General features: G+C 38.3%; 1 protein-coding gene across 2 annotated transcripts in view; it reads right to left on the reverse strand.

The window, feature by feature from the left end:
- The window catches only part of chm (CHM Rab escort protein), an 83,204-nt gene that overhangs the window by 67,024 nt on the left and 3,714 nt on the right, over positions 1 to 12,466 (reverse strand). The window contains exon 1 of one of the 2 annotated variants that reach the window (XM_055643880.1): positions 6,390 to 6,579. The exons of the other annotated variant lie outside the window; for it this stretch is intronic. Coding sequence (XP_055499855.1) covers positions 6,390 to 6,564 — 175 coding nt within the window. The 5' untranslated portion in view covers positions 6,565 to 6,579. Of the gene's footprint in view, positions 1 to 6,389; positions 6,580 to 12,466 lie in introns of those variants that run through there. 2 annotated transcript variants of the gene reach the window in all.

Genomic DNA, 12,466 nt, shown 5'->3' on the forward strand with positions numbered 1-12,466 from the left:
AAAATCTGATTTGAAGGAAAACTCTTGGATATCTGCAAAGTACTAAGATATTTGATATGTTAAAACAGCTTGCAAAGCAAAGCTTTTCACTGTCCCTCAGTATATGTGACAATAATAAATATAAACTTGGCAATTCTGCCATAGGATTTGCACTTAATGTGTTTCTTTACAGTTTCTGGAGGCTGCTGTTGGATGTTAGATTTTGTCTTCAATTACTTCTGTTGGAACAGATTTTATTTTTTATTTTCCGAGGACATTAAAGGCACCAGTACTTCTTTAGGTACAGATGTGTTGAATTTTACTTGCATCTGAAAGCAAAAAAGCTCCTTTAATCACTCACAATGTAGGCAGCTCTCTGCCAATGTTCAACAGACTTATTTGAATAAAAACTCCAATTTTACATTCTGTATTTTTGCATGTGAAAGCCCAGCTGCAGATATTTCTACAAGATTGAAAAACATGGATTAAACACAAATCAAATAAAGGAATGATAGACAATGGGATCGAGAAGAATAGAAATATCAAGTACCATTAGCAGTATGCTGAATTTTAAACCCATCTTGGGTCACAAGGTCCCTTTTATCTCAGATTATAACCATGATCCAAGTGGACGACATGAATAGCTGGAGTTTATTGTGTTGTACATTTTACTGTTTATTTTAAATGGTCTTGGAATTAATAAGAGAGTTTAACAATAGGTCTGTTCAATTCACTACAAACAACAACATTCTGACGTTTGCAATGTTTTATTAAAAATACTGAGGGTAATGTTTGCTAATACTGACATAGATGCACCTGAGAGAATACAGTCAATCATGTCTATCAACATTAATGTATCAATTTAATCTGTGGGCAATCTGCAAACTGTCTAGGCGGTACAGTGGTAGAGCTACTGTCTTACAGTACCAGAGATCCAGGTTCGATCCTGACTACGGGTGCTATAAGGAGTTTGGATCTTCTCCCTGTGACCGCGTATGTTTTCTCCAGGTACTCTGGTTTCCTCCCACACTCCCAAAGATGTACAGGTTTGTAAGTTAATTGGCTTCAGTAAGATTGTAAATTGTCCCAAGTATGTAGGATAGTGCAAGTGCACGAGGTGATCACTGGTCAGCACAGGAAAGAATTTCGAAAAAGACACGAAAGAGGAAAAAGAAAAACCTCAGAACTAACGAAGAAGTGAAAGAAGCGGAGATATATCCCACTACCCTTCCCTACGCCCGCTCACCCGACCCTAGCGTCAGTTTTGAATTTGTGTTCAACCATTATGTTGTTGAAGAAATTCAATAAAAGGAGACCATATTTTGGAAAATTGATCTGGTTTGTCAGTCAAGACAAGCCTTATTTTTTCTATAATGTCTCGGTCTTTTCCATGATCCATATCTTCACTGTGGGGACTGTTATCTTTTTCCAAAATTTAAGTATGTTTTTACGCAGTGATTAAACCATAGTCAAGGAAGCGTCTTTGGGATATCGTTAAATTAGGGCAGCCCTCTGACATTCCTAATATTATTAATTTTGAATCTGACTCCAATTGAGTTTTAAATGTTTTAGAAATGATATTAAATATTCCCGTCCAGAAGTTTTGTATTTTTATACAGGATACAAAAGAATGAGTTAGGGTGGCTTCTTGGAATTGACATTTATCACAGAGAGGAGAGACAGTTGGGAAGATCTTGTTCAATTTGGTCTTGAGTAGTATAACCTATGCAAGACTTTAAATTGTATCAGGCAATGCCTAGCATTTAAAGAACAGTAGTGTATGTATAGTAGGTTTTCCTCCCATATATCTTTCGAAATGGGTGAACCCAGCTCGTCTTCCCATGCTCGCCTATAAATCTCAGAGGGTAGGGTGTCAAAGTTTAGAAGAGTGTTATAAATGTAAGATATCAACGTAGTTGTATCGGCATGTCTATTCAAACAATCGTTTAATATATCTGGACCCATAAGAGGACATTGTTGTGTATGTTTTCACATAATCTCGGATTTGAAGGTATCTAAAAAAATGATTGGCATTCAAGTGATATTTCTCCTGTAGTTCTTAAAAAGAAGAGAGAGTTCCCTTCTTATTGAGGTCTCCCACAATATTGATTCCCAGGTTCTTCCATTGAACAAACACCATATATCTAAAGTAGACGGTTTTTAAACGAAGGATTATTTGCAATAGGAAGGAGAGACATATTTCTCAAAGACTTTTCAGCTGTTTTCCAGGATAGTACTGAATTTCCGAAAGCTGTTTCCAGATTTTTCGGATAGTATTTTTAGCGTAGATGTAATGGTATAGGATTTTGCTCATCCCGTTGACTTATTCAAATGTATTTTTCTTGCAGATAGGAGGATCGAGCCTATATTCTCTGCGAATGATTCTTAGTGCGGGAGACAAGTGTAGGAGAGGTGTACAATCTTCCAGAACTCTCCCATTTCAAAAGCCGCTGTGTCTCCCAATTTACTCCAGAGGAAGCGTTGGCGACATGTGGCAGTTCGCCCACACCCGAGCTGCGCCCCCTCAAACCCGGTTCCTCTGGAGTTGGATATTTTTTAATATTAGTTGCCCAGTAAGTAAATTCCTTGCCCCCTCCCTCTGCAAGAAAATTAGGGGGGTGGCCGGAGCTAATCCTCCCATTTTCTTTGGGGATTTGCACAAATGTCTTTTGTGTATCTCCGTATGGGTTTTGTAGTCCCAAAGCTAAAGTTGCAGTGACAATAGAATCACATTTTTTTTAAAGCTTTTGGGGATATTATTCTCATGCAAGACTCGGTATCGTGATTGGGAAATAAATATGTCAATTAGTTGCGGAAGGAAGATCCCCTCTTTATGGCATTTCACCCTCTACCAACGTTTTCAAGGACCTTAAGGACTGTGTTTTTCCAAAATTGGGATGTAGGCCCTGTACAGTTTAGTGGTTAATGGTGGGAAGTTTATTTTAAACAAAAAGGAATACTTTCTAATCACGTAAATTCCAAGATATCTGAACTTTTCAGTACCGATTCTGAAAGGAAATTGTTGGAGTTGAGAAGGGTCTTGTTGATTTATTGGCATGATTTCACTTTTATTCCAATTTATTCTGTATCCAGAAAAAGAACCAAATGGGTCTTTAATGTTTAGAACATTTGGAATACTAACTTGGGGATTAGTAATGTATAAAAGTACATCATTAGAATACAACGTGATTTTATTGGTGGTATATTTGGTATTATATCCATAAATGCCTGAATGGGACCTGATACTCTCGGCAAGAGGTTCTATGGCTTGAGTAAATAACATTGAAGAAAGAGCACATCCTTGTCTGTTACCCCTAGATAAATAAAATTTAGGTGAAAGCATTCAATTTGTCAGTATTCTAGCTGTCGGATTAGTGTATAAGAGCTTCACCCATAAAGTAAAGTTTTCTCCCAATTGAAATTTTTTCAACACTGTGAAAAGATAAGACCATTCCACTTGGTCGAAAGATTTTTCTGCATTGAGAGAAATAATTGTTAGATCCTCATTTGGCATTCTCTGCGAATATATTATGTTAAACAAACGTCTCAAATTATAAAACAAGTGTCGTTTAGGTATGAGGAAATAGTATATAATAGAACCGCTCGGATAGTGACTTTTTTTTATAAGCTAGGTAATTAGCAAAAGAAAAGCTTAAGGTTTTCAGAAATATGTCTCCTAATGAAATAAAGTACAATGAAACATACACACAGGGAACAGCTGAATCAAAATATGGAGACCTGAACCTGAACGTGCATAGCTTAGTTTATTGCTTTGGGGCAATTATAATGCTGGAGGAAATTGTATTTGATATGACTTTGTGATGAAGAATGGATAGCTGAATAGGGGCCTCTTCTTAGGCCTGAGGTCAACTGCTCTTTCTCTACGGCACATTCTTGAGCTGTGAGGGTTAAGCTGAGTTTGAGACAGAATTCAAGGCTGAGAGATAATAGACCCTAATTTAGCTTTGGCTAAGTTAAATTATAATGAGATTGAGATAAGGGGTAGGATGTATATGAAGGGGAGTAGTTGCGTGGAGAGGAAAATAAATAGATTGATGGATATATTTATAAAAGGTTGAAGAAGCAGATGTAATTCTGATGTAATGGTTTGAGTTGTAAATCTCCCTTGTGTTCTGCCTTGTACATGAGATTGGAAATTCCAGCTTCCAGATAGCAGGAAAGGGGCTACAAATTAGAATTGAGTTGTATCCTTGCACCAAACACTTATTAATTAAGTTGATAGATTTACAGTTGGGAGATTGGGGGTTTTGAACTTAGAAACTGTAAATTCAGCAAACTCATATAATACATTTTTTAAATACATATGTAATAGTATTGTAAACTGTGTAAAATTGTAGTGAAACAATTTATAAAATGTATTGCCTTAGTAGGAATGTAAACATTAGACTTTGTTTAGATTTATAGAAATATCTTTCTTCTTGGTATGGAATGTGTGTATGACTTGTGTGATCATTGTATTACATATGTATCTTATATTTTGAGGAGTGGTCTTTGATAATTGAGCCTACTGGGGTTTTGCTGTGTTGAAATAAAATAAGCAAAGTTATACCACAGGCAAACGAAGGTTGTGAGGCCAGGGAAGGGGGATCATGTGACTGATGCTGTAAATCACCATAAGGACTCAGATGATTGGTTACTAGCTTGTCATACGCTCTGTATCTGAAATGTCTAATAACTATATAATTGACATTGAGTTCTATTAAAGTTACTCCTCTCTGGACCCGCCCCAGAGCATCAGCTCTGTGTTGGAAGGTTCAGAGACTAGTCTCAGCTGAATAAAGAATCGATTTCAACAGCTACAAGCGTTTGAGTCAAGTTGACTTTAGATTGACAAAATAACTCAGTTTAACTGGTATAAACCCAGTTTGATCTGGATGTATTAGTTTACCAATAACTACGCTTAATCTACGAGCCAGAGTCTTAGCTAGTACCTTCTGATCCGTATTTAAAAGGGCTATTGCCCTATAGGATCCAGGCTCCTCGAGATTTTTAATCTTTTTTTGGAATTAATGTAATAGTTGATTCAGCAAGAGTTTGTGGTAAAGTCTGTTCTTTAAATGCTTGAAATTAAAGGGTTTGTAAGCTTGGAGAAATTAAATCATTACATTTTTTAATAAAATTTGTTACTAAACCCATCCGGGCCAGGGGGTTTTCCACTTTTCAATGATTTAATAGTCTCCACGACGTATTTTGTTGCTATCTCTGTGCCTAATTCATCCTGTTCCTCCTCATTAAGGAATGGACGATTGCAATTCTCAAGAAAACTTTTCATCTTTGCAGGATCGACTGTTGTTTTTGATGAATATAGTGTTTGGGAGAATTGTAAGAATCTTTCATTAATATCTTTAGGCAATGTAAGCAGATCTTCTTTTTTCTGATCTAATTTTGTGTATTGTACGGTCATTCTCTAATTTGCGGAGTTGACGTGCTAGTAGCTTGTGTGGTTTATCACCAAATTCAAAAAATGTTTTTGTTTTGTACATTGAAATACCCTAATAATTTTTGCAGAGAGAATCTGGTTTAATTTAAATTTTAATGCAGCTATCTTACTATGTTTTGCAATGGTTGGGTCAGCCGCGTTTTCTAGGTCCAACTGTTTTATCTGTTTTACTAATTCCAATTGTTCAGTCTTATTTTTCTTGTTTTGAAAAGCTTGATATGCGATAATACAGCCTCTAACATAGGCTTTAAAAGTTTCCCACAGCAAAGATGGAGAAATACCGGGGGTGTCGTTTGTCTCAAAAAATGTTTTCATCTGTTGCTTCAGATAGTCACAACAACTCGCCTCAGTTAGTATTTGTGGGTTAAATCTCCAAAACGGTTGTTTATTATACATTCCTTCCAATTTTACTGAAAAAGTGAGAGGACAGTGATCCGAAATGATAATTGGGTTGTAGGTAAAAGGGATAAGTTTGGCATCAACCAAGAAATAGTCAATTTATGTATAAATTTTATGAACACCTGAATAAAAAGAGTATTCTCATTCCAGACGGATTGGCAATCCTCCATATGTCTCTTATGTTTGTGTTGTTTATACAGATGTTTAACATTTCACTCGATTTTGAAGTACTTTTTCTTTGGTGAAGATTTATCCAAGTATTGATCTAATACACAATTTAAATCTCCCCCAATTATCAAATTCTGCTGACCAGAATCTGAAATTGAATTAAATATTTTATTAAAAAATTGGGAATTATCGAAATTAGGAGCATAAATATTCACCATAGTCAATGGAGTTGAATACAATTCCCCGGATATTATAATGTACCTGCCTTCCTTATCAGCTATAGTGGATTTATGTTTGAATGGTATACCTTTGCGAATTAGAATTGCTGTTCCTCGTGCTTTGGAAGAAAACGTAGAGTGATATAATTGACCAATCCACCTACCCTTCAGCCTCTTGTGAGCTCCATTTTTGAGATGCGTCTCCTGAAGAAATATTATATCAGTATTAATAGATTTTAAATGGGCTAATACTTTACCCCTTTTAATTGGCTCATTAACGCCCCTAACATTCCAACTACAAAATGTAACTCCTGCTATATTCCTAGAGACATCTTGCATTTTAAAGCTTACATGGTCTCTTTTGATTTAAATGGTCCAATCTCCTCTGTACTCTCTCTAATTTGTTGACATCCATCCTACAATTTTGGTCGCCCAATTATAGGAAGGATGTCAACAAAATAGAGAGAGTACAGAGGAGATTTACTAGAATGTTGCCTGGGTTTCAACAACTAAGTTACAGAGATAGGTTGAATAAGTTAGGTCTTTATTCTCTGGAGCGCAAAGGTTAAGGGGGGACTTGATAGAGGTCTTTAAAATGATGAGAGGGATAGACCGAGTTGATGTGGACAAGATTTTCCCTTTGAGAATAGGGAAGATTCAAACAAGAGGACATGACTTCAGAATTAAGGGACAGAGGTTTAGGGGTAACATGAGGGGGAACTTCTTTACTCAGAGAGTGGTAGCGGTGTGGAATGAGCTTCCAGTGGAAGTGGTGGAGTACAGGTTCATTGGTATCATTTAAAAATAAATTGGATAGGCATATGGATGAGAAGGGATTGGAGGGTTATGGTATGAGTGCAGGCAGGTGGGACTAAGGGGGAAAAAAAATTGTTCGGCACGGACTTGTAGGGCCGAGATGGCCTGTTTCCGTGCTGTAATTGTTATATGGTTATATGGTTAACATATTACTTGAAATATTTCCTTTAAATGCTGGGTGGGTGAGCGAGCCCGATCCCCTTTTCCCCTATTCCCCAGAGATATCTCCAAGAAAAATGTGCATTAGTAAAGATAGATAAGATATTTAGTAAAGTAATTAGAAAGTGAAAAAGAGAAGCGACGGAAATTACAACCTATAAGAATGCTGCTGGTGAATACCACCCAGCGGTGGTTGAATTAATGAAAGCTTCCGTAGGATAGATAATATTAAATCTGTAAAGATTCTAATGAGACTTGGTGCAAACATCAGGAGGAAGTGAAAATCTGGGCAATACTATTGTGTCGCTCATTGCACTGGCTGAATTTCGATAAAGAATACGTCTGGCTGGAAATTCTCATCCAGAAGCCAGGTGACAAATCAAAAAACCACACCAATAGGACATCTGCAAAGGAGCGAGGAGAGAGTTAGGAAAACAAGGACATTTAAAAAAACTAGTTCTGCTGGTTCCTAAGCTGCCAATTTTGCAGCACTCATGGTGGAGAATTCAGACCAAGTGGCAGAAGTAAAACTTGGCAGTTTTCATACCAAAGATAATTTGTTAATGATGCAAAGCAATGTTAAAATGCAATGGAATTCTTAAAAGAATGCCATGGCAGAACAGTCCAACAATCAAGGGACATTAAGTATCTAAATAACCTGGTCAAATGTTTTTCACCTGAAAACTATTCCCTAGTTCCATTCTGCCAAAAGTTCAATCTAGTTTACTGTGACTGATTCTGTTACTGCCAATCCACGTACAATATTGAAGATCCCATACAGTTTACAAATTCAATACAATTCTATTCCATTATACTACAATGAAAATTGGGCTTTTTCTAAAAGGATCAGCATATATTCCCTCCGTAACTCTCAGGTCAAATCAGACTACAGTCCAACATCTATTACAAACCTACTGATTCTCACAGCTAACTGGACTACACTTCTTCCCACCCTGCTTCCTGTAAGGACCCTACCCCCTACTCCCAATTCCTCCATCTACGCCACATCTGCACCCAGGATGAGGTGTTCCAGACCAGCCGATGTCCTCATTGAGAGGTCATTCCATTATACAGATGGACATTGTATTCCCAATCTATTCCCCTCGTGATCTTATATGTTGTAAGATCACCCTTCTTCCTCATGTGCTCCAGGATATAAAGTCCCAGCCTTCTCAAACTCAGGTCCTCAAGTCCTGGTAAAGATCCTCGTAAATCTTCTCTGTACTCGTTCCAGCTTAACAACATCCTGCCAGCAGGTGACCAATATTGAAATTGTGGCCATTGTTACTTGTTCAAAATCCATTTTTTTTTTAAAAAGGTTCTTTACACCTTTGCAACAAAATGACAACCAATATGCTTATGCAATTCTTAATTGTTCAATTGAAAACACCGAATTGAAAAATCCCCAATAGTTTGGCTTATTCAATATACATGTGCAAAAACAATGCAAATTTTAATAGGAATATCTGCATATGGTTTGTACACTGTTCTAAACCACCCAAAACTGAAAATCCTTCAATCCAAATTATATTGAAATACCAGGTTTTATAAAGATTTTAAAAGGTTTTAAATTTGAACATTCAAATTGGAATTTGAAAAGTAGAACCTGGCGTACCTTTGGCAAAGTCGGCTGTAAAGTTATGTTTTTCAAGAACATATGCAAATTACTAGTTCAGCATAGTTTTGGTTCTGATTCACATAGCATGCTCATTTTAAACACCTTTGCCTTAACCTCCATCTCCCAAATGTACTTAAGGATCCATTAAACTGGGACATTTTACTATCCTGGGAAAATATCTTTAGAAACCCAGTGAAATGCAATTAATAAACACTTCACCAAGATTATATAAATTTGGGCAGTCAGCACGATTCTTGCATATAAATGCAAGATATAGCATTTCCTTACCCTACAATGTAATATAGTAAACTACAAAAATGTGAATGCAAATGCTATTCAGAAAGATCTCAATTGTTTTGCTCCATTCGATTTGTAGAAAAAAATATTGACATTCTAAATGTGTATATCCAGAGGAAAGCTTAAAATTTGAAGGGTTTTACTACTTTCGGCAAAAACCAGTTCTCACACACAACCTTTTCCCAGGACTTTCCAATGATGACCACAATGCAAATGGGCTCTCAAGCTGCTCTCTAGTGTCAGCCCCTTCCACCCCCCCCCCCCCCCTAAAATTATTCACAGCCCCCCCCCCCCCCCCCCCAACGGTTGAGTGATTTCATTCCACAGGAAAGCTATTGATCAATTAATCTGTGTTAAGATTAACAACTGAGATTGGGTTCAGGCTTTGCTTTTATTCGTTTACTTTTTAAAAAAAAAATCTTTGGCATTTTAAAGCACCTTTTTACTCCGTTTTTCACCTATTCCCCCGGCAAAGCTTAAAACACACACACTGAAGGGTTTTACTACCTTCCCCAATGGTAGACGCTTTCATTCACTACATTTAAAAAACTTTACGTGGTTTTATTTTTTTTTCCCCCCCCCCCCCCCCAAAGTCAGTGATTTCATTCCACAGGAAAGGCCTGTTTTTTAAAAAACTCGGGTTTTAAAGCACCTTGCGGTTTTACTCCGTTTTTTCATCTCCAACCCCCCCCCCCCCCACAACACATCCCTCATCCATGACTCTTGACTCTCTTGACTCATCCCCTCCCCTTTCAAAACAACTGCAATATTTTGTTGTTTTAACTGTAAATTTGCAATGAATCTACAACCTCTAAAACCAATAAAATGTTGCCAAAGGATAATGAAAATTGCTTTAATTTATACATAATAATACTAAAGCAGAAACCTTTCAGGTATTAGTTATCTACTACTGAAAACCAATTAGCAACCTGATCCAAAAGTCACTCTTTACCCTATAATGGCTGGAGTGATACCCATAAACACCAAATATTAACAATTTATTCACTGCCTTACGAAGACGAGAGCTATTTGTTGCTTTCAGCAAAATTATAAAGTCAAAAGTAATGCTGGGTACAACTATGTCCTTTTGAAATAATATGAATCTCTCAGTTTGGAATTTTTCCCTGCTGGAGATTCATCTTATTGAAAAACCATCAAACTGCCAGCACTTCAGCAGTCATAAAAGATCAAAGGCATTGTTCAAAGAGAGGTGCAACATTCCAGTTGTCCTGCTCAAAGTCCCTTCAAAATATAATGGTCATACTCTGATAATCTGGCAAACTCAGGACTGGCAGATTACTGGGTATTGTCCCAATTAATAACTCAAAAATTCTTATACCCTGTTAGATTAAGATTTTCCAGTGAATCTAAAGTTGAAAGAAAAAATGGTAAGCAATGAGCCAAATCATCATGATTTTAGAACAGATTTATGGGAATTTTATTGGAAGTGGCTATGCTTTATACTGCATTATACTTCCAAATATTTCAATTAACTAAAATGCATGAACAAAAGATGCTGGCAATAAGGGCAGGCCATATCTATAGGATGAGAAACAGCATCAAGAATTCAAGTCCAGGACCCATTGTCAGAAATGATGAAGGTAAACATAGCTTGTAAAGCTGCAAAGAATGAAAAGAGGTCTCTTATAAGATGACACCAGGGTGAACCTGGGCATAAGGGTGAACATGGTAGGTACACAAAAAAATCTGGAGAAACTCAGCGGGTGCAACAGCATCTATGGAGCAAAGGAAATAGGCACCGTTTCGGGGCAAAACTCTTCATCAGAAGGGTCTGAAGAAAGGTTTTGGCCCGAAACGTTGCCTATTTCCTTCGCTCCATGTATGCTGCTGCACCCGCTGAGTTTCTCCAGCTTTTTTGTGTACCTTCGATTTTCCAGCATCTGCAATTCCTTCTTAAACAGGGTGAACATGGTAGGTTTTCGGGTCAATAATGATAGCAATAGTGTGAACAGAGACAACAGAATGTGGGAGTTGATAAGTATAGATGTGGGCATGCTCAGGAGGTCAGGCCCTCCACCCCGTGAGGAAAAACAAGCAGAGCCAATATGTGACCGATGGAGAGTAGAAATCTAGTCAGGGCGGCACGGTGGCAGAGTTGCTGCCTTACAGCTCCGGAGACCTGGGTTCGATCCTGACTACGGATGCTGTCTGTAGGGAGTTTGTACGTTCTCCCATTGACCGCGTGAGGTTTCTCCAAGATTTCCGGTTTCTTCCCACACTCCAAAGACATACAGGTATGTAGGTTAATTAGTTTGGTGTATGTGTAAATTATCCCAAGTGTGTAGGATAGTGTTAATGTGCAGGGTGATTGAAACATAGAAAATTAGGTGTAGGAGTAGGCCATTCGGCCCTTTGAGCCAGCACCGCCAGTCGATATGATCATGGATGATCATCTAAAATCAGTACCCCGTTCCTGGTTTTTCCCCATATCCCTCGATTCCTTTAGCCCCAAGAGCGAAATCTAACTCTCTCTTGAAAACATCCAGTGAATTGGTCTCCACTACCTTCTGTGGCAGAGAATTCTACAGATTCACAACACTCTGGGTGAAAACGTTTTCCTTATCTCAGTCCTAAGTGGCCTACCCCTTATTCTTAAACTGTGACCCCTGGTTACAGACTCTCCCAACATCGGGAACATTTTTCCTGCTTCTAGCCTGTCCAATCTTTTGAAGAATTTTATCTATACTATTATAAAACTCTGATCTTGGATGTTTATGTCGTCCATATTTATTTGTGTGTTTGATGGTGTTTCACATTTCCTCGAAAACCCGACGCGCTAACGGTGACATTTTTACTTATTCCGGTAGAGATTTATATCATGTCAAAAATCCCCTCATCTGAAAATGTGATTAATTATTTCCCAAGTTTTTTACTAAAATTGTTCGCCAATCTGACATCTTTTTAAAATCTAACGAGCTGAAGCGAGCTGGATGACGTCACAATGCTTCTGCTCTTTGCGGCCAGCTGCGTAGTTTTCAATACGCAGCCACGAGCTGCAAGTTACGTGGCCCAGCCGCCCTCCTCCTCTCCCCAGGGTTCTGGATTGAAGCCGCTAATCACATGCTCAAGTCATGCTGCGCGCTCCGCTGGACTATTTGAAGTTCTACAACATGGCGGCAGCGGTCGTTATCGCAGCACGGCTGCGGGGAAGCCCTGTGGAAAAGCGGCCATGGCAGCCGTCACAGGGGATGACATCCTCTCCGTCTCCCCCAACTGATCGTCTGTCACGCTGGTGGGTGGGCTTCCCCTCGCGGAAGCCACGATCGGCCGTCCCTCCGCTGCTTTTGACAATCCTCAGATCGCTCCAGGCCTGGCGCCTGGTGGGCACGC

This window comes from Leucoraja erinacea, chromosome 12 (assembly GCF_028641065.1).
Source record: "Leucoraja erinacea ecotype New England chromosome 12, Leri_hhj_1, whole genome shotgun sequence".
Taxonomy (NCBI): domain Eukaryota; kingdom Metazoa; phylum Chordata; class Chondrichthyes; order Rajiformes; family Rajidae; genus Leucoraja; species Leucoraja erinaceus.